This window comes from Panonychus citri, unplaced genomic scaffold (genome assembly GCF_014898815.1).
Source record: "Panonychus citri isolate SS breed McGregor unplaced genomic scaffold, ASM1489881v1 Contig00109, whole genome shotgun sequence".
In the NCBI taxonomy this organism is placed as follows: Eukaryota; Metazoa; Arthropoda; class Arachnida; order Trombidiformes; family Tetranychidae; genus Panonychus; species Panonychus citri.
In genome coordinates, this window is record NW_026515514.1 from 258,876 (window position 1) to 279,598 (window position 20,723).

The 20,723-nt window shown below is 32.9% G+C and overlaps 5 protein-coding genes and 1 non-coding gene across 12 annotated transcripts; 3 read left to right on the top strand and 3 right to left on the bottom strand.

The window, feature by feature from the left end:
- Positions 1 to 3,203: 3,203 nt before the first annotated feature.
- On the top strand, positions 3,204 to 8,367 carry LOC128389611 (BMP-2-inducible protein kinase-like). 3 transcript variants are annotated; one of them, XM_053349224.1, is made up of 3 exons: positions 3,204 to 3,317; positions 3,808 to 4,548; positions 4,867 to 8,367. In XM_053349224.1, exons 2-3 carry the CDS (start codon positions 3,889 to 3,891, stop codon positions 7,840 to 7,842), a joined length of 3,636 nt encoding a protein of 1,211 aa, XP_053205199.1. In that variant the 5' UTR covers positions 3,204 to 3,317; positions 3,808 to 3,888; the 3' UTR covers positions 7,843 to 8,367. The 3 variants fall into 3 exon arrangements, with proteins under 3 accessions (XP_053205199.1, XP_053205198.1, XP_053205200.1); XM_053349223.1 differs by having other exon boundaries at positions 3,204 to 3,298; XM_053349225.1 differs by lacking the exon at positions 3,204 to 3,317 and adding an exon at positions 3,332 to 3,675.
- A 370-nt stretch (positions 8,368 to 8,737) lies between these two features.
- On the bottom strand, positions 8,738 to 8,809 carry Trnap-ugg (transfer RNA proline (anticodon UGG)). The gene has a single exon. It is a non-coding gene; the product is annotated as a tRNA-Pro (tRNA).
- A 205-nt stretch (positions 8,810 to 9,014) lies between these two features.
- Positions 9,015 to 12,205, bottom strand: LOC128389616 (vasculin-like). Its single transcript, XM_053349230.1, has 2 exons — positions 12,022 to 12,205; positions 9,015 to 11,803 (listed from the first exon to the last, which is right to left on the bottom strand). The coding sequence occupies exon 2, from the start codon at positions 11,458 to 11,460 to the stop codon at positions 9,775 to 9,777; it is 1,686 nt and encodes a 561-aa protein (XP_053205205.1). The 5' UTR covers positions 11,461 to 11,803; positions 12,022 to 12,205; the 3' UTR covers positions 9,015 to 9,774.
- An 890-nt stretch (positions 12,206 to 13,095) lies between these two features.
- On the top strand, positions 13,096 to 14,457 carry LOC128389622 (uncharacterized). Of its 2 annotated transcripts, XR_008325481.1 has the most exons (4): positions 13,096 to 13,234; positions 13,341 to 13,974; positions 14,064 to 14,218; positions 14,322 to 14,454. XR_008325481.1 is itself a non-coding variant. In XM_053349239.1 (3 exons), exons 1-3 carry the CDS (start codon positions 13,232 to 13,234, stop codon positions 14,339 to 14,341), a joined length of 657 nt encoding a protein of 218 aa, XP_053205214.1. In that variant the 5' UTR covers positions 13,096 to 13,231; the 3' UTR covers positions 14,342 to 14,457. The 2 variants fall into 2 exon arrangements, 1 of the variants encoding a protein (XP_053205214.1); XM_053349239.1 differs by lacking the exon at positions 14,064 to 14,218 and having other exon boundaries at positions 14,322 to 14,457.
- On the bottom strand, positions 14,253 to 16,293 carry LOC128389617 (lariat debranching enzyme A-like). 3 transcript variants are annotated; one of them, XM_053349231.1, is made up of 2 exons: positions 16,145 to 16,293; positions 14,253 to 15,976 (listed from the first exon to the last, which is right to left on the bottom strand). In XM_053349231.1, exon 2 carries the CDS (start codon positions 15,951 to 15,953, stop codon positions 14,631 to 14,633), a length of 1,323 nt encoding a protein of 440 aa, XP_053205206.1. In that variant the 5' UTR covers positions 15,954 to 15,976; positions 16,145 to 16,293; the 3' UTR covers positions 14,253 to 14,630. The 3 variants fall into 3 exon arrangements, with proteins under 3 accessions (XP_053205206.1, XP_053205208.1, XP_053205207.1); XM_053349233.1 differs by having other exon boundaries at positions 14,253 to 15,970; positions 16,145 to 16,275; XM_053349232.1 differs by having other exon boundaries at positions 14,253 to 16,017; positions 16,145 to 16,255.
- A 737-nt stretch (positions 16,294 to 17,030) lies between these two features.
- On the top strand, positions 17,031 to 20,311 carry LOC128389618 (actin-related protein 2/3 complex subunit 1A-like). Of its 2 annotated transcripts, none has more exons than XM_053349234.1 (6): positions 17,031 to 17,142; positions 17,476 to 17,586; positions 17,916 to 18,067; positions 18,174 to 18,573; positions 18,927 to 19,105; positions 19,186 to 20,311. In XM_053349234.1, exons 2-6 carry the CDS (start codon positions 17,520 to 17,522, stop codon positions 19,513 to 19,515), a joined length of 1,128 nt encoding a protein of 375 aa, XP_053205209.1. In that variant the 5' UTR covers positions 17,031 to 17,142; positions 17,476 to 17,519; the 3' UTR covers positions 19,516 to 20,311. The 2 variants fall into 2 exon arrangements, with proteins under 2 accessions (XP_053205209.1, XP_053205210.1); XM_053349235.1 differs by having other exon boundaries at positions 17,107 to 17,216.
- Positions 20,312 to 20,723: the final 412 nt, after the last annotated feature.

Below are 20,723 nucleotides of genomic sequence, written 5' to 3' on the forward strand. Positions count from 1 at the left end.
TCAGTATGAACTACAACCAATTGATACAGATTTTATATTTTTACCAAATTCAGTAGAAATTACTTTACAACCAAATAAACAATACGATTATCTAGAAGATTTAATAAATAAAGGTTGGAACATTAATCTAACAAATTCTTATGAATTTACAGTTGTGATTAATAAACCGATTAAATTTAAACAAATCCAAACAAAAACTAATTAAGTGTAACTTTCATCATTTACTCATCAATAAACAATTTAGATTAATCTTATATACCACCAGAAGAAATATAAATGAAATTGAAAATGTCTTCTCAGACAGAGTCTCTTTCATTTTCATCGAATACAACATGTGAAGTGAATCTTACATCAATTAACATCAACAAAAATTACAATGGAACCAAAAACTTAATAAAAAAATTCACAAAATTTGATAATCTAATCATTGCGATACAAGAATTACCAATATATAAATTCAAACATAAACAACAAATCAGAAATGGATCAGTTGCAGTTTTCTTCTCACCTACGTTTGTTATAATCAAAAGAGACATTTCAATAAATGACACAATAATCACATTATTCAAAGACAAAAGAGACCAGAAATTATTCATATTTATCAACATTTATAGAAGAAACCGCGAAGGTGAGCAACAATTAAAATCAGTTGATGAAATAATAAACAAAATAACACCTTTCCCCATGATATTAGCTGGAGACCTAAACTTTGAACATGATATATGGGTAGAAAACCCAAGATATTGTCCAAAGGACAACAGAATATTCAGTAAATTAACCTTTTTAAACTGTTTATCTTCACTTTTACCAAGAAATAGAGATAATGGTAGCACAAGAATATCAACAACATTTAATAATTCAACAATAGATGTAATTCTAGGTCAAAATGTAGAATCAACCGGACATAGAATAACTAAAAACAAAAATACAGATCACCAAGAAATAAGAATAATCTTAAAATTTAACTTGACTAGAAGAATCCCTCAGCTTTAAAATTCCGACCCATCACTAAAATCAGCAAAATCAAAGAGATTCCAATAACCAGTGCTCAAGACATTGAAAATCAAGTCATGAAAATTATAAGTTATACCGCTTCAGCTAAGAAAATCTATAAAATAAGAACATTTAATGAATCCACAGATACTTGGATCAAATATAAACAATTAACGAAATCTTATTTTTTAACCAAAAACCCGACCAACCAATTCAGCTTTAAATATAAGACGGATGAAGAAGAGTATAAACTATTTCTAGATGACAATTCAGACATTACACTTAGTGAACAAGAAGTACAAATAATAAGAAAACAAATTAAATCATCCTCAGGCTATGCAGACAGTTTCACCATCAGTGAATGGAATAAATTCGCCAATCTAAATGAACATTTAATAATAAATCTAATAAAAAAAATCTTTGAATTCCAATTCATCCCAGTGTCAATGAGAATAAGTGGAGGAACTCTCATACCCAAAAAAGATTCAGCCAAATACAGAACGATAAGAACTCAATGCTTTCTAAGCAAAATAGTTGATGCAATCCTCTTACACAGGCTAGAAAAAACATCAACATGGCTAATTAACTATGATTATCAATTAGCGTACGGAAAGAACGATCGCATGTATGCATTAATTAAAGTCAAAGAATTATCATTAACACATAAAAACACGCTTTTTTGCGACATAATGACAGCATTTGATAAAATCAACAAGTTTAAAATCTTTGAATTAATTAGACCATTTTTAGACCCACAAACATATAACATGATAAAATTTTTCTATTATCAAAGAAAAATAAGACTAGAAGATGGTACCATTAAAGACGAAGAAGACTCAATTTGTCAAGGCACAAAGACATCACCGATTCTTTTTGCAATAGGTTTAAACCTAATATTAGAAAAATTCAACAAAAATGAAAAAGCAACAATGTTAGCTTATGCAGATGATCTTGTTATTTTCACTGACGAAAATAATAACAAGATTACTTTGAACAAGATCAACGAATATCTGATACAACTTAACCTTCGAATAAATGAAACCAAAATGTGGAAATTAACCAACAAAAGCCATGAAAACTTTTTGGGCTATAAAGTCAACAATTATAAAGAAGTTATACAAACAACTATCGAAAGAAACAGACTAAATGACCACAGTGCTGAAATCATTAGGAATATGATCAAACATGAACAGAAAATAATAATAAGTTCACTCCTAGGAACCATCATGGATCATTTGAGTTGACAACTTCATTTATAACAACTTATGGTCATATAAAATCGACTATCTAATCTTATGTGGGTACAAGATTATTAATAAAATCATTTTCAACACAAGAAATAGCTATTGGTGGCTCTTCCTACTACGAGTTGAAAACCGATCAAACTCTACCTTTTCAATCATGAGAAACTTGTTAAAATTTGAGAACATATCACACTGGTTACCAATTCGAAATTTTGTGGATGCTATAATCTTGGAACCAATAAATGAACCAACAATAAAAAGAGAAAAAATATCAACTGCCAATATACAGCTATTAATCCATCGTAAAGAAAACTTTGTTTGTTACCAGGACGAAAACCTACATGAACACTACACTAATTTTTACTCATTAGAAGACATATTTACCGGTTTATTACTTGAATTTTCAACAGAGACCAATGAAAAGATAAAACTTATAACAAATTTAAACAGTCCAATTTGCTATAAGAAACATCAGAAAAACTGAAAGTCAACAGTGAAATCACATATGACATTGGGAACTACAAATGCATCAACAACAAAAGAAAAATTAAATACGAAAAATATCTTAGCTTAACCAATATGAAAAAATACATAGAAAGTAAAATCGAGGAAAGAACAATCAGATTATTCGCAAGAAATGCCCCTGATAGTGTTAAAATCTGGTCAAAAAAAGGAAAAGAAATTGACATCAATTACTATCCGACCTCATTACTAAGATACATTAAAATTGTAGAAAACAATGACGAAAGTATATATAGAAAACAAGAAAATTCTTGAAAAATGAATTTTCAACAAAAACAAATTGGTTCATTAAAAAAGCAAGACAATTCATTAAAGATAAAAAAGAAAAACAAAATGAAACCAATTAATCGTTTAAATTTAAGGCTCAAAAGGTTTAAAACCGACCCGAAAAGGGCTATTCCTACGAATAGGAGCCGATACCATTCAGCCAAAGCTGGAGGTATAAATAGTAATTATTGTAAAGCTTTTTATGTTTTAAACAACATCATCAATTTTTATGTGATATAACTTGTTACAAGCTGATCTACCTGATCGATAAAGTGAGTTAATTAACTCGAGGTAACAAACAGCAGAAATGATCCTTAATCTGTCCAACAAAATCTTAAGAAAACGTCTTAATATTTTTCCTTTCTAACTCTCTGTCTCTTTCTTTTTTTGCTCTCTCTTCTCTTCCATTGATATATTTTCCTTTCTGTCTGTGTTATTACTCGGTTTTTTTTCTTTCTTTTTTCTTCTCTTCTCCTTTCAATCCACCACCACCAACACCTTCATCACCAACAAGAGAATAGAAAAAAAACAAGAGTGTAAGAGAGAGAGAGAGAGAAACAAACAAAGTACCACAATTTGCCTTCTATTTTTTTCTCTCTCTCTTTCTCTCTCTTTCTCTCTTTCATTCTCTCTCTTTTTGTGTTTATGTGTATGTTTACTTTTGAGTATCGTTTTTAGCCCTTTTCAGTTTGACTTTACTCTCTCTTTCTCTTTCTCTCTCTTCTGTTCATCGGTTTTGTTGTTATTCTTATTTTCTCTGTCTCTTTTTGCTCTGATACAGTTTTGGCTTCATCGACCATCACCACCGCTGGTTCATTGCCTTCAATTGAACAATTTTTTTTTTGTATAAAAAGAAAGAAAGATGAAAAAATTATTCCAACGTTTGGAGAACAGTCAAAGTAATTCTCGTGATACTAATGGTATTGTTGGTTCCTCATGGACAACCACATCGGTTCCTGTCGCTACGTCAAACGAATCAGCATCAACTGGTAAAGATTATATTGGTAAAGTATTCAATGTAGGCCGAATAGCCGTTACAGTGCAAGATGTTATTGCCGAAGGAGGATTTGCTTTAGTATTTTTGGTTAAAGCTTCTCATGGGGCCAGATATGCGTTGAAACGAATGTTTGTCAATAACAATCACGATCTTGCTGTTTGTAAAACTGAAATATCAATTGCATCAATGGTATCTGGTCATAAGAATTGTGTTGGCCTCATTGAATCTGCTATTAATTATGTTGGTGATGGAGTTCATGAGGTACTTATGTTGATGAACTTTTGCCGTGGTTCTGTCCTTCAATCAATGAACGAAAAGCTAAAAGATACAACAACCAATACCTACAACACATCAGCAACATCATCATCATCAACAATAACAACAACAACAACAACAACCTTATCATCTGGAACTCCTGGTTGCCTCTTCTCAGAGAAACAAGTCTTGAAAATATTTTGTGATATTTGTGAAGCCGTTTCCAAACTTCACCATAATAATCCTCCCATAATTCATCGAGACCTTAAGGTACGTAATTAGTTAATAGAAAATTTTTTTTCTTATTCTATCATAGGAAAAAAATCATCATTCAGTTTTCTACTTTCTTAGTTACCTGCACGCAAATCTCTCTCTCTCTCTCTCTCTTTCTCCCTTGTAATCATTTCAATACCATAAACGTAACAATAGAAATGAAATCATCAAGATTCATATTTTTTTCTCATCATCATCATAACTACCTATCAGTTATTTTTTGTTATTCTAAGAATATGATTTCAATTGTTTAATAATCTCTTTTTTCTAACTTCCTTTTTTTGTTTTGTTTTTCTATTCACTTTTCAAATTTAGGTTGAAAATATTTTAATTTCTGAGCCTGGTAATTATGTTCTTTGTGATTTCGGAAGCGCTACAACAAAAGTTGTTGACAACACTTATTCAGTAGGATCCAGGACAGAATTAGAGGAAGAAATTAAAAAGTACACTACTCTTTCGTATAGATCACCTGAAATGGTGGACTTGTATAGTGGTAAAATAATCACAACAAAATCCGATATTTGGGCCCTTGGATGTTTACTTTATAAACTTTGCTTTTTCTCTTTACCCTTTGGTGAATCAACTTTAGCCATTCAAAATGGTTTCTTCACCATACCCGATAGTTCACCTTATTCAACAAGTCTTCATTCACTTATTCGTTTTATGTTGGAATTAGATCCAGATACAAGGCCAGATATATTTCAAGTGTCTTTTATAGCTTTTCGTCTTTCAAATCGCGATTGTCCAGTTGAAAATATAAATAACTCACCGTTGCCCCAAATTGATCGATTGCCTTCACCATTAACAGAGACAGAGGCTAAAAGATTGAAGCAACAGCAGCAACTTCAACAACAACAACAACGTCAACAACAAATTGCCCTGGCTAAAGCTCAAGCTGAGGGGACATCAGTTGCACCTCGATCTCGGCCTAAAGTAGCTCAGGTCACTATAACTCCTGCTACATCACTTCCCGTGTTGACTGCACCTCCACCTTCATTAACTCGTTCTCCAACGCCTTCAGGGGAAATATCAAAATCCATGTCCAGTTCTCAGAGTTTCACCTCTGGGAGTACCCTTCATATAACCCCAAGTGATGATATTTTAATTGGTCATCTAGATGGTTATAAGCCTCTTCTCGAGGATAGTAATGATGAAGATGAAGAGAATCAACAACCAGATGAAAATGAAATAACCAAAACAAGTTTACCTTATAATCAACCTAATCGATTAAATTCGTATGAAGTGTCACAAAATCCTTTAAATTCATCAACTCCAGTGACCAGTAAACGTTCAGAAAAATTATTTAATCATCAAAATATAAGTGAAGACGATAGTGATGTCGATAAAGAAGTTGAAAGAAATTTAATGGCTCAAGTTTTGAAGGACAATGAATCTAATTCTCAATGTAATCGTCGTCATCAAGATCCTTTTGGTTGTATGCCTTTTAATCAGGAGACGACACACCTTTACTCGAGCTTGGATCGTAAAACTGCAACCGTTTCTGGTCCCACAATCATATCGGTTAATCAAAATACAAGTTCTCACCAACTTGTACCATCATCAACATCTTCCTTACCTACTGGAGTACCACCACCAATACCACCGCATCAACAACAATGTACACCCAAAGTCTCAACGGAGGGAACATCGGTTGTCCCTCGATCCAGACCAAAAGTGACCTCAATTTCCATCAACAATGCCTCCTCTCTCCCCGTTTTGACCGTTCCACCACCACCACCTCCAGCACCACCTTCAACACGCTCACCCACTCCTCCTTCCGAAATCTCTAAAACATTGACCATCTCTCAGAGCTTCAACTCAAACATCCTCTCATCTGGAAATGAAGATATTCTGATCGGCCATTCAGATGGATTTCGACCTCTTTTGGAAGATTCAGAAGATGATGGAGATGATTCAGATGATGATGATTACTCAGAGGAAACGGAAGATTCAGAAGACGATAGTGATTCTTCAACCGACAATGAGAATAGTATACCCTACAAAGAACACATAATCGATGATTTAAATGATGGAAGACGAGACTTTTACGAGAATCAAGATGGTCGTAGTAGTGGTCGAAGTGATCAAAGTGATCGTAGTGCTGAAGTTGCAGATGATAGTGATGTAGATCGAGAAGTTGAAAGAAATCTTCTTGCACAAGTCCTCAAAGATACCGAATTAAGTCAACATCATGATCGTCATAATCAGGATCTTTTTGGAAGCCTTCCTTTTGATCAACAAACGGTCAACGCTCATTCTAATATGTTAGAAAGGAAACAATTTGCTGATCAACTTCACCAGGAGCAAATTAAACAGCACAAACAGAGGCAACAACAACAACATCATTCGATACCATCAAATATAACTAATCAGTCATTGTTGTTCCAAGTTGATCATCAAGCACAAAATAATGTTCATCAAGTGCAACAGATTAAATCATCTTTAATCAAACCCAATTTACCTCCAAAGCCAATTGTATCATCGGCATCATCAACATTGGAGTCTCAAGATTTATTTGGTGCTAAACCTTTCGTTGCTAGTGATAACCAATTCGCATTAAATTGTCCTGTAAATCAAACCAATTTGCCTATTCGCTCAAATCATGAAACTAATACAACCAAATTGAGATCAACAAATCAAGAGGAGAGACAAAATTTGGATGAAATAAGCAAAATAAAACCTCCAGTTCCATTGAAACCTCTTTCCAAGGTTTTCATAAATTATACCAATTCTTCAACAATCAACAAACCAGATTCAGAAAAAAGTAATTCTCCACAACGATTAATTAATCAAGCTTCTGGTTTCGCCTCTCCAGCTTTCTCTGGAACAACGATAATACCAAGTTCATCAACGAACACCCTCCCTGGTTTACCTGTTCCAACAGTGGTGACCACAAATATCGTAAGAGATTCAACCGGACAAGTGGACAATCGATTGACCAAATCAAAACAAATTTTAAAGCCAAAAGCCGCATCATCAAAAGCCGTTAAAGCTTATAAAGTTGAAGAAGTTGACGATGATGTAGATGGATTATTGTCTGTTGAAGAACAGGAAGATGATGTTACCGCATCATCTTCATCATCATCAAAAAAGGAGAAAGAAAAGAAAGATAAAGCAAAAAGTAAAGAAAAAGTAAAAAAAGATAAGAAAAAAAGTAAAGAGAAAATAAAGTCCAATGAAAAAGAGGATAAAAAAAAGAGTAAAAAGGAAAAAGAGAAAACTGTCAATTCAACTGGAGGATTCGCAAATATGAGTTTCGAGGACAATATTGAAGATGGAATAAGATTATAAATTGTTGAAACTGTTGTTATCCTTTTTCCTTCTCGATTCTACCTTCCATTTCCAATCTCATCTAAATGACACTCACAATCACCTCAACATGACCTCCAACCCTCAATATTATATTTCCATAGTCGATATATTTTGTCCTTTTCTTTTTCTTTTGATGTTCTCTCTCTCTCTCTTTAATTATCTATCATTTCTTTCACATCACACAATCTATTTACAGATCTTTCAAAGATACTGTATTTCCTTTTCCTATTTGGGTTAACAAAAATGATTGGATTTGTCTAAATTATTAACTAGCAATCGTTGTACAGACAAACACAGATTAACTTATATATATTAAGAAAGTATTTACTTTTATTAAGTTTAACATTTCCTTGATTAACAACAATTAACAGAGAGTTGAAACAAACAAACAAAAAAGAGTACAAGATGAAAATCCCAAGGGAAATTGATACCTTTTTGTTTTTCTGTTTTTCTTCATAATAATTAAGAGGAATTAGAGAATAATTAAACAATGTAATTAATGTATTGATGTTGAACAAAATAATTAATGTTAAATGTCAATTCAATCAATGACATTTAGAAGATGAAAAGAAAACCAATCAGATGAACCAATTGATATAATATAATTGTGACAAACAAAAAAGATGCAAATAATATTTTGTTGAAATAATTAATTTGATTATAATCAAAAATCAAATGGAAAAAAAATAGTTAATTGATTTGAAAAGAAAAAGAAAAAAAAAGTCAAATTTAAATAAAGTGAACAATTAATAGAAACAAAGAGAAAAACAATTTACACTTAATTTGCCATTGAAGATGAAACAACGAAACGAGATTAAAATCATTTCGATTGATTGGAAAATAATTGTTGATGTTGATTCGGCAAAATAAGATCGGGCCTGACCGGGATTTGAACCCGGGACCTCTCGCACCCAAAGCGAGAATCATACCCCTAGACCATCAGGCCGCTGATACTAAAACTCCGTTATAACAGATTATAAACTTGAATGAATTGTGATCATGTTAACGTTTCAATCAAATCCATTGAAGTTTAAAGTTAATTGTCTTTTCTTCTCGTTAATCATTAGTTGGTGTCGGAATAAAGACCACTAATTGGTGTGATATCTAATCGTCTGTTTCTTACAGTCATTTGATAAACTTGAAATGGTTAATTACGATTAGTAAATTTGATTATTTCTCTGCCAATGGGTCAGATAAAATTAAGAGGTGCGACTTTAGAAATTAACAAAGATTAACAATTAACGAGATTGTTAAAACTGTGGCTTCGATAAACCTGAGTTAATTTGAAGAAAATTAAATGATTATTAAGTTAAATTGTGACCTTTCGAAAATTAAGTTAAAGTTTAATTGGTGATTCACTTGAAAGATGATTCGATTCTGATCAAGCGATTTGTTGTAAAAAGCTTTTCTTTTTTTCTTTTTTTCATCAATTAACAGATTGAAGTCTAATCGATCTCCAAATTAACCAAATAATCGGTACAATTAAAGATATTAAATGTAGCAACTCGATCAAGAGAATCAATGAAAAATAAGCTCATCGTATTTTCGTACTCGTATGATTATCTTTTTGCTCTCGTTTTGTTAATTTTCAGGTCATTTGCGTTTAGTTTTGAGTTTTTGCTTCGAATGTAATAAAAAGGATATAAGTACAATTTCAAAGATCGACTTTGTTGTTTTATTATGTGAATAGAGCAGAGAGAAAGAAGAGATAGAGATAGAGAGAGAGAGAGTAGGATAAAGCTGGAGTTAAAAAAGATTCGTTTTTGCTGATTCGATGCTAATTAGTTTTGATCATAGTTGTTTCGGTTATCAGGACATTGTGCTTGCTCTTTAATCATTGTTGGGTTCAAATTTTCAACAAAATTAAGTTTGAATCATATATTTATACGCAAATTGTTGCTAGAAAATCCATCATCTGCTAATAACACGACCATTGTCATCATCATCTTCATCAGAACTTGTGTCAGAATTATCGTTGTTCTGGTCCTCCGTGGCTAGTGTGTTGAGAAAATTCAATTGAGACAAAGGAAGTTGATTGGAATTGACCTGGAATTTAAATCGTCCTGGGTGGATTTTTGGGCTCGTGTAGCGTTTTAAACTTTTCCTTTTATTAATGAGATCTTTAAATTCTTTAACTTCATCTTCGGTGAGTGGAGCATAGAAGTTTTCATCTTCATCTTCTTCTTTCCAGCCCATTTCTCTTAAAAGACGTTCTTCAGCTTCCAAAGAACTGGATAGTAGGTGAACATCATTATCTTCACTTTTATTTATTTTCTCTTCTCTTTCTCCATCTCCTCCTTCCAAATTGAATTTATTCTCGTCACCAGGATCCTTGTTGTTGGATTCTTTTAAGCAGCAACTGTTGATTCCATCATCATCATCGTCAAAAGGATCAATAGATTTTTGTTCATCATTCGTTTCAGGCCGACTGTCATTCGAAGATGACCTCGCCTTTGAATCCATCATACTGTTCTTCATTTTTGGATTTTTCTTGGCCAGAATAGCCATAGAGTGGCTGGTAGATGAATGGCTGGCAGACGAATGACTAACAGATGAATGATTTGTGGGCTTTGAAAAAACAGGTAGTATCTTGGTGGTGGAACCTAAGCTTAAATTGGACAGACTATTAACAAGTGTAGAACTTTCTTTAGAACCACTGCCATTTCCATTGATAGAGTTTACAGTTTTTCTTCTTGGCACAACGGGAACAAGTGCTCTAAAGTAATTTGAGCCATTCATTGATTTTTCTCCCTTGTCCCCATAAAGTGATGAGCCAAGATGTCGTGAGACCAAACTAACTTTACTTGAACCACTTCGAAAAACTTTATTGGCCACATTGTCCCAAACATTATTTCCGTTGTTGGTTTCGATGGACACTTGCTTCTCATCGACTAAAGATGGAAACTCTTCTTTGAACTTATTGCTATCAGCGAATCCATTCCTTGTATTGCTTTTACTTTTGTTATTGTTTCCTCCCAACAAATCTCCAGACACTAATGGTGAATCATCTTTAACTGAATTACTCAATCTGCCTTTAATATTACCATGTTGATGAAAATGGGTCTGATTTTGATGAAGATGAGGGTAACCAGTGGTTGTTGATTTAGTTGCACTTGGGAGATTTACTATGCCAATATCATTGATTCTTGAGTTATTAAATAATCGTCGAGTTGAGTCACCTGTTGATTCTGAACTTGTGACGGGATTACTTGGTGGTTTACTATTTAAATTGTAACGACGATTATTTGACCAGCCATTGCTTTGATTGCTTGAACTATTTGATGGCCAACCTTTTTGACGGGACGAATCTTCACCAATCCTATCGGAATCGTAATCAAATGAAGTATTCAATAAGGAACTCGCAAGTTGATTGATAGGCTTTTGGTTCAAGTGGTTGCTGCTGCTGCTACTACTGCTGCTGGTGCTTGTATTAGGATCCTTGTTGGTATCACGTTGTTTCAAGTATTGAGGTCGGAGGTCAAATGTATCTTCTCTGTCAGTTTTTTTTATACTTGTTGAGCTTGAATCTTTATCGTATGAATTTATTTTCAACCAAGAAGGCGCAAAATCATGAACAGGAGTTTTCCTTCTCTCCATCAGCCATCAATGATGAAACCATATCCCGGTGTTGATCCTAATTTAACTTTCAATGTGTTTTTATAAAAACGAGACACTTGTTGATTTAGTTTAACAAAATGAGCAGGATAAAGGTTTAAGTTGAGGATATGAGTGGTGGACAAAAAGATGGAGATATAAAAAGGTGTAAGAGCAGAAGAATATATATAGTGAGTGAGCGAGAGAAAAAGAGAGCAAGAGATAGAAAAAAAACAAGGAGAACCCAAGATTTATGTAAGAGTTTTTGATGATTGTGGATGTGGATTTGTGTAGGTGGTTGTAGAGTGATAGATAAATATATTCCTCAGGTTGTCTTTAGAAGAATCTGTGGAAAAAAAATAGACGAAAATGATGAGTTAAATCTTGACTTACAAAGACAATGAAGAAAAAAAGCTAAGATTCACACAAAAGAGAGATAAAGAGAAAATGAGAGAGAGAGAGGAAAAAAGAAAGAAAGAGAAAGAGAAAGAGAAAAATAAAAAGAGGAGGAAGAGAGAGAATGAGAGAGAATGAGAAGAGGAAATTTTTTCTTCCAATATTTACCTGATTCGTAAATTTGTTAAGTTGAGAGCCTTTGGTGAGAGAGAATAGTTGTTAACAGGTAGTTGAATAATAACAATTTAAATTGGTTAATTCAATTAATAGCAAATTGTAATAAAAAATATTTTTATTCCGTAAACAAAAATGAAGAGTTGAAAATGAGAAAACAAGATCAAAACAAAACAAGAATAGAATTTTTTTCTTCATGTTAACAGGTGGCGACACTTTATTCTTTATTCTTTTGATTGTTACAATAATTTAATTCCAGTTCAAAGTTTCAAGTCGAACATTATTTGAGAACTTTTTTTCGACGGTTGACAATTTGCAATTTATACTGGAAATTTCGTCTATGATTGAGTGACAGAGACAAAAAGAGAAAGAAATTGATTGAAAGTGAGATCAATCTGCAAGATCTACCTCTTTTCTAGCGATGAAAGAATCGAAATCTGGAAGATTAATGTCACGAGCCACTTGTTCAAGCCGCTTGGCCACTTCCGCATAGGCTCGTTTAACATCCCACTCATCCAAATCAGGTTCACCAGGAGCAAGTGAATTGAACATGATGACAAACGAATCCCAAAGAAAGGGTGAGTCAAGTGGACGAATGAAAAAAAACGTTACAAATTCTAATTGACCCTGAGTGTAAGTTGTAGACATCGGATTTTCCTCCAAACTCTTCAATAACCGACCGAACATCGGTTTTAATGGGGTTCGAAATACAACAGGCTTGTTTTCAGTCATAGTGAGCTGGACAATGAGGAAGGAAAATAATAAAGAGAATCCAAAATGTTTATAAAAATGAATCTGTGATAGTTTGGGATGTGAAAAGTGAAATGTGAAAGAAAAAGAAGAGATGAAACATAAGAGAAATCGAGAGAAAGATAAACAAGAGAGCCCAAGATGTTTTTATGAATGAATTGTAGATGTGAATTAGTGTTAGAGTTTACCACAGGTGATAGACAAATATATTCCTCAGGTTGTCCTTAGAAAACCGGTAGAAAAAAATGTAAGTTCTATGAACAATTTCGAAAATTCGAAATGAGCGCTCGTCGAAATTTTCTATTGAGTTGCCAAGGTGAACAGTCGGTGGTCAATTTTGAAAACATTTTCTCTTTGTTTTGAGTTTTTTCCACTTTTTAATTAAATTTTTCCAATTCCTTATTGTTTGCTAATCTAATCTTTCATCTTCTAGTGTTTTTCATAATAATTACCGATGGTTCGTATTCTTTGTTTTCTCCACTTGACATTTCCAACTCGTTTCTGTCATTTTTTACAAGATTTTCTTTTCTTTTTTGTTGTTTGTCTCTTTTTCTCTTGATTAGGATCGACAAGTGGTTGATGATCCGTTTGTAAAATATTTATTGGACAATCTGCATGGAGAAGGAAAAATTTTCTTACAAAATTTGATCAATTGTAATGAGAATCTGGAAACATTAACTAAACTGATTCCACTTTTGATGAGTGACATTAACTTTTACCGAAAGGATTGTTTGATCCCAATGATTGTGGAGAAAAGTATTGAAATTTGTTCCAAATTTGAGAAGAAAAGAAAATTGGATGAATTACGAGAAAGAGCAAAGGAATTAAGTGAAGCCACGGATAAAGAAAAAACTCAATATGAACGAAGTTTGGCCTACAGGAATAAAGAGATTGATTTCTCTCGAAAATGTGAGAATAGTCAATTATTTTATGAGAACAAAATGAGTGAATATTATAAACAAATCAAGCAACTAGAGAATCTCTTGGTTAATGTTGGCTTTTACGATGAACTTTCCGAACAATCAATTAAAACCTTGGAACAAGATAACAACCTGTTAAAAGATCAAATCAAAGAGATTAACGATAAGCTGACCTACTATACATTTCAACCGGATGAGGAATCGCTGAAAAAAACCATTGAAAGTTTAAGAAATGAAATTGAAATTATGAATGAAGATTTGGAAAGAGTAATTGAAGGTATTTAAAAATCTTTTCTCAGTTATCGATTTTCTCATGAAATAAATTCAATATTTTCTACGTAAAATTTGGTGCTTCCTTTTCAAAAGAGTTTAATGTCACCAAGGGACAAGAATAACAATCGGTTTATTTTGGTTTCATTTCGAAACGAAAACTAATTATAAACAGTTGAGAATATGAATCAAGGTCATTTCTCGTTCCTTTCCTAAAATCTGATGGACTTAAAATCTGTGGTGATTATCGGGTGAGTGAATAACCATTTTAGCGATTACATGATTACTAGAATTTGATCATCTTTTATTATTATTAATCGATAGTAACATTGGTTTTCTTTTTGTCATCTTTAGGATCAACAAGTGGTTGGTGATCATCGATCACTTGTCAAATAATTATTGGAAATATGAATGGTGAAGGAAAAATTTTTACAAAATTGGATCGTTTTGATTAATAATTACATGAGAGTCTGGAGACATTAAGAAGAGAAGAAAATTGGATGAATCTCGAAAAAGAGTAAAGGAATCAAGTGAGGCCACAGATGAAGAGAAAACTCAATTTAAAAGTTTGGTCCACAGAAATAAAGAGATTGATTTCTCTCGAAAATATGAGAAGGGTCAATTATTTTATGAGATCAAAATGAGTGAATATTATAAAAGAAATCAAGCAACCAGAGAATCTTCTTGTTTAGTGTCAATTTTCAACTTTTTGGATGGAATTTCAGAATTTTCTTCAACGAAATCTGAATCCGTCGTTGTTACATTTGTTACTGTTGTTTCTTCATCTTCTTCATCATCACTTAACGATATTTCCTCAGGATTAGAAACATGTTTGTTTTCATTCAGAATCATGGACATGGGATCACGAATTCCAAGTTTGGCACAAAAAGTTTCAGTTTGTTCATTGGTAAAGTTGCGAATTCTCTCTGGATCAGAGTCTCCATTTTCAGTAACTGGTTCATTTTGCGAAAAACTTTTCTCAATTTTATAACAGCCCTTGAATCTTTCCTCGACAGAAATTAACTCTTTCTCCATGTCGAGTCTCGGTGGTGTATAAAGTTCAGGCACAAGATTTGTCGGTTTTTCTTCAATCGAAAGATACTCGTCGGTGACTCTCAGGACTGAAAGCCATTCTTTATCATAATAGAGATTATCATCATTGACAAAATCATCATCTGTTAAACTATTGGAGGTTTCAATGTCCACTATTTCCAAGTATTTTCTTCTAGGAAGAGGTTTATCTAAGGCCAGAAATTTAGTTTCTTTTCCATCATCAAAACGTATGTGAGCCTCATAACGGACATGAAGATGAGCAGCAAACCATCTTGATGGTTTAAGGTGGCTCATCAAAGCGTCGAGCATGGGACTACCTAGTTTACCACTTTGAATATCGGCGCTAAACCAAGGTTTCACTCTCAACAGGTAGTTCAAATTGCCGTAATGGACAACATTCGTCGGCCATTCATGAGATATGAAAATATCCAGAGGCTTTTTGATGCTCATGAATCTGAATGCTTCCAAATGTCTAGTATGATAGGCACTTCTCTTTGTATCCTCACTCATGGGTAATCTTTCAAAATGTCCACAATGTCGATGATGATGATTAAAAATACCAGAAATTCCGCCAATTCTTAATCCTTTATACCTGATTACATTTGAATAGCCCATATAAAAGATATTTGGAGCTACCCAACCACCATAAGGTAAAGTGATCAAATAATTCGAGGCTTCATGATTACCTCCAATAAATATTGTCAAAAATGGAGCAATTTTTTCACCGCTGTAATATTTATGGAAACAACCAAGTTTCCGGTATTTAGGTGGCATCGCTATACACTTTAAATCATTTTCATTTCGAACTGATTGAAAATCACCACAAATCACCAATAAATCAATCTTATATTTATTGCGATTTTCCAACTCGGTTACTTCTTGATAGATTTGATCCAATTCACCATGGAGACAGCCAACAACAGCAACTTTCATCTTGAATTTTGAAGAATCTGTAGCTAAAAACGGAGAAAATGTGAGTAAAAACAAACAAAACAATCTTACATTAGAAACACCGGGAAAGAAAAGGAAGCAAAAGAAAATGAGAGATGAGAAAGAAATAGAAGAGGAAAGAGAAACAGAAATGAAGTTTTTCTAAAAACTTTCTTTCGATTTATTCAATTTACCTGATTAATAAAGTTATTAAGTTGAGAGCCTTTGGTGAGAGTTAATAGTTAATAAAAGGTAGTTGGTTAATAATTTAAATCGGTTAATTGTATTAAGAAATATTCTTATTCTGTAAACAAAACAGTAGAATTTTTTTTCTTCAAGTTAACAGGTGGCGACACTTTATTCTTTTTTCTTTTGATTGTTACAATAATTTCATTTCATTTCAAAGTTTTATTAAAGTTTTATTAAAGTTAACATTATTTGAAAACTTTTTTTCGACGGTTGTCAATTTGCAATTTATACTGGAAATTTCGTCTTATTTTTGAGTGACAGAAACAAAAAAGAGAAAGAGAAAGAAAGTGATTGAAAGGGAGATCAATCTGCAAGATCTTTCTCTTTTCTAGCGATACAACCATCGAAACCTGGAAGATTTAAGTCACGAGCCACTTGTTCAAGCCGCGTGGTCACTTCCGCATAGGCTCCTTTAACATCCCACACATCCAAATCAGGTTGATAAGGACCAAATGAATTGAATACCTTGACAAACATATCCCAAAGCATGGGTGTGCGAAGCGGTCGATTGAACCATATCACTACCCATTCGATTTGACTCTCATTGAAAGTTTGAGACATCGGATTTTCTTTTAAACTCTTCAACAAACGTTCAACCATCGGCTTTATTGGGCCTGTAGGTTCAACAGGTTCTATTTCAATCATAGTGGGCTAGACAAAGAGGAAAATAACAAGGAGAACCCAAGATGTTATAAAGCAAATTGTAATAAAAAATATTTTTATTCCGTAAACAAAAATTAGAAAACAAGATCAAAACAAAAAAATAAGAATCAAATGTCAAGCAAACAAAAAAAAGAAACCAAATTAACCGGTAACATTAGAAAGAGAACATTGGACCGCCACCTGTTGTCGATCAACCGAACTCATTGTGCTGCACTTTTTTCTCTATTTTTTTTTGATTTTTTCTAATCAACAATCAACATTAGATTCTTGATTTCCTCAGGTAATTAACTTTTTTTTTTGTTCATCTAATTCTCTTGTTAATTGCTGTTTCTCTATTTTTACTACCCTGTTTAGGTAATTGTTTCTTTCTAAAAGGGATTTCATTTTCTATTCCTTTTTCTTCACCGCATCATTTTTATTGTGTCTCTGTTTCTCTCTGTCTTTCTCTCTACCCAAAAATCTATCATCCGGTTAAATTGATTTGATTTACTGTTTTTCTCCTAATTTATGTTTTTACTTATTCTTTTTTTCCTATTCTATTTGCCTTGTTTGTTTTCTCTTCTTAAACAAATTTAATACTCAATCAACTTTACCTTTTGTTTTATATATATAGATACAAGTGTTTCTGTGTATTGTTTTGTTTGATTTAATTCCGTGATGACTCAAGTAAACGTTTTCACCAATGAACCAGTTCCTTGTCATTCATTTTCACCTGATAGATCAAGTAAGTGTTTCGACCAATACATTTTTATTTTCTTCATCTTTTAATGTTCAAATCAAATATCATTTGGCCAATCTTCAAGTTTCTTCTTGAAATCAAAAACGTCATTTACACCTAATCCAAGTCGAGACGAATTTGTTACAAGATCGGATAGACACACCTTAGAATCAACGTTGAAGTCTTGAGATTTTAACTAACAAGAAAACAAAGCTTTTGAAAATTTCTCAATTCCATCATCTTTTAACTCTTCTAATCTCAACTACCTGCTGATCAATTTTGTTCACAACTATTAATGATTCCAATATTTTTCTTTCTCTCCCTTGCTTTTACAGAAGTAGCAATATCTCCAAATAACAACGAAGTGCACATATACAAAAAGGATAATTCCAAATGGATTCAAGAATCCATTTTAGCTCAACATGATCTTAGAGTAACTTCCATCGACTGGGCTCAGAAAACTAACAAAATCGTCAGTTGTAGTGCCGTAAGTTGTTGAGAAACATTTTCTTCTCCTTCTTTGGAAGATGTGATGATAACCAAAAAAACATTTATACTCATTAAACTCTTTCTCTTTTCTCTCTACAATTTAGGATAAAAATGCTTATGTATGGTCTCTTAATGCCGGTGTTTGGAAGCCAACATTAGTCATTTTAAGAATCCACAGAGCAGCAACAGTTGTCCGATGGTCACCAAACGCGGATAAATTTGCTGTCGGCTCGGGAGATCGAACCATCTCAGTTTGTTACTTTGAAGAAGCCAATGACTGGTGGATATGTAAACACATTAAAAAGCCAATCAAATCAACCGTTACCTGCCTTGATTGGCATCATAACAATATCCTGCTTGCCTGTGGTTCAACTGATTACAGAGCCAGAATTTTTTCCGCTTACGTGAAAGAGGTTGACCAAGCCAATCCAGAGCCAAGTGAATGGTCATTAAAACAACCCTCATCAACTGGACATCTTATCGGTGAATGGACCACTGGTGGAGGTAAAAATTCATTCTCTCAGGGAAAAGAAACACATAACATTTTCGGAAACCTGTTCTCTTACATTCTACAATTTATATAATTCTATTAGTCATGTTTCCCTTCTTTCCCATATATAAACTATCAGTTACATCCTTTTATAGTAAAACAAGAGTATACACACACCTCTGTCTTCCTCTACCCTCACTCTCTTTCTCCCTCATCATCACTCTTTCATATCTCCCGTTATGAATCTTATCTCAATATTCAACAGTTACACCCTTCAATATCCAATTTCCATACGAAGTGATCAACAAAATTTACTAATATTTTTCTCATTGTTTTTTTTTCTCTCTCTCTCTCTGTTGATTATCAGGAGGATGGGTTCATGGAGTCTCCTTTTCCCTAGATGGATCAAAATTAGCATGGGTCTCTCATGATTCTTCAATATCAATTGTGGATGCGAAAAAAAATCAAGCCGTTATAACTGTTAAAACTCCTGATTTACCCTACTTAACTTTAATTTGGTCCTCCAATCGTTACATTATCGCTGCCGTAAGTTAATATCAACAGAGAGAATAATTTGATTGATTGTAAATTAATTGTTTCTCCTCCCTTAATCAATTTACTTACAGGGTCATGACTGTTGTCCAATGTTATACAAATATGATGAAAATAGTGGAAAACTAGAATGTGTCGAGAAATTAGATAAATCGACCAAAAAAGAGACCGATGGTTTCAGCGCAATGAGAAAATTTCGTGAATTGGATAAATTTGCAATTAGTCTAAATGATCACCATACAACGACATCAAGTAACGAATCAACCTCGGACACAATTCATCAAAATAGTATCAAAGAAATTCGAGCTCATTCATTATCTAAAAATGGTTCAGGAGTCGAAAGGATATCAACTGTTGGCCTGGACGGAAAAATGGTTTTCTGGGACACTAGTCGCTATAATTAATGTTGACATAAAGAACCGATAAAAGAAAATGAAACAAGAGATGATAATGATAATTTTAATTATGTTAACTGATAAACACATTGGTAAAAGCTTAAACAAAAACCACAATGATACAGATAAACAACTCAAAGCCAATCGGAATTGAATCAACATGAACCACCACAGACGAGAAACAACAAAGAAAATTAATTCCACCGTTACCATTTGAATATACATATATTTTTTTTCCTTACTTTTTCTTCACAATAGCTTGTCACAATCTCTCTCACTCCTCATCTCACCCTCTCTTCCTAGTGGTATTGTCCATCTCTCCCTCTCCCTCTCCAACTCCCTCTTCCTCTCTCTCAATCTTTATTTCTGCCCAGAAAGAATCAGCTGATCCACATGAAGGATTTGATTTTTTCACGTCTTTGACTTTTTATTACATCAAAGACACAACCATTTGCCATTGGATTTAAAACCAATGATTGTGATTAATACCAACAATCTGAGGATTAATTAATCTTTCTCATTAATTTTCCCCCTTTTTTTCTCATCTTACTTTTCTTTCTTCAACTTTCTTATTCTTTCCATTCTTCTTTTTCTGTTCTCAACATCCTAAACATGTTGACCCATTGTTTTCCCACAATTAATGGTCAAATTTAACAAACATACTATTTAATTGTTGCTAATTTAGAGATGAAATTAATGAACTAAAAAAAAGTAATGATGAGAAAGCGAGAAAAAAAAGCAACACTAAAGGTTAACAAAACATTTTTTAAAATTCGTTATATAAATATACAAACAAAAATGGAAATTCTTCTAATTGTTCACAATTTAATTCCTCATCCCATAAACAATCAAATACAATTGATTAACGGCGAATGAAATTGAAAACAATAATCGAAATTGTTTAATCAGAATAAGAATTGAGGTGAGAAAACGATTCATTTTCCTCCATGATAATTGTTGTAGAATATTTTACTCAATTTCACCACCAAATTAATTAATTACGACCAAGAAAAATTAAATTAATCGTCAATGATCACATCTCTAAATGAGCAATCACATTAATCACAATTTAATTGAGTTTCCAATTGATCATCGATCTGAGATTCAATTGAAACTTTTTCTTCTTTCTTCTAAAGTGATTAAGTTTAAATCGAAGATGATAAAGTTAATTTTCACTAAATCATTCCTTAAATTGTGATTAAAATGATTTCTCGTAT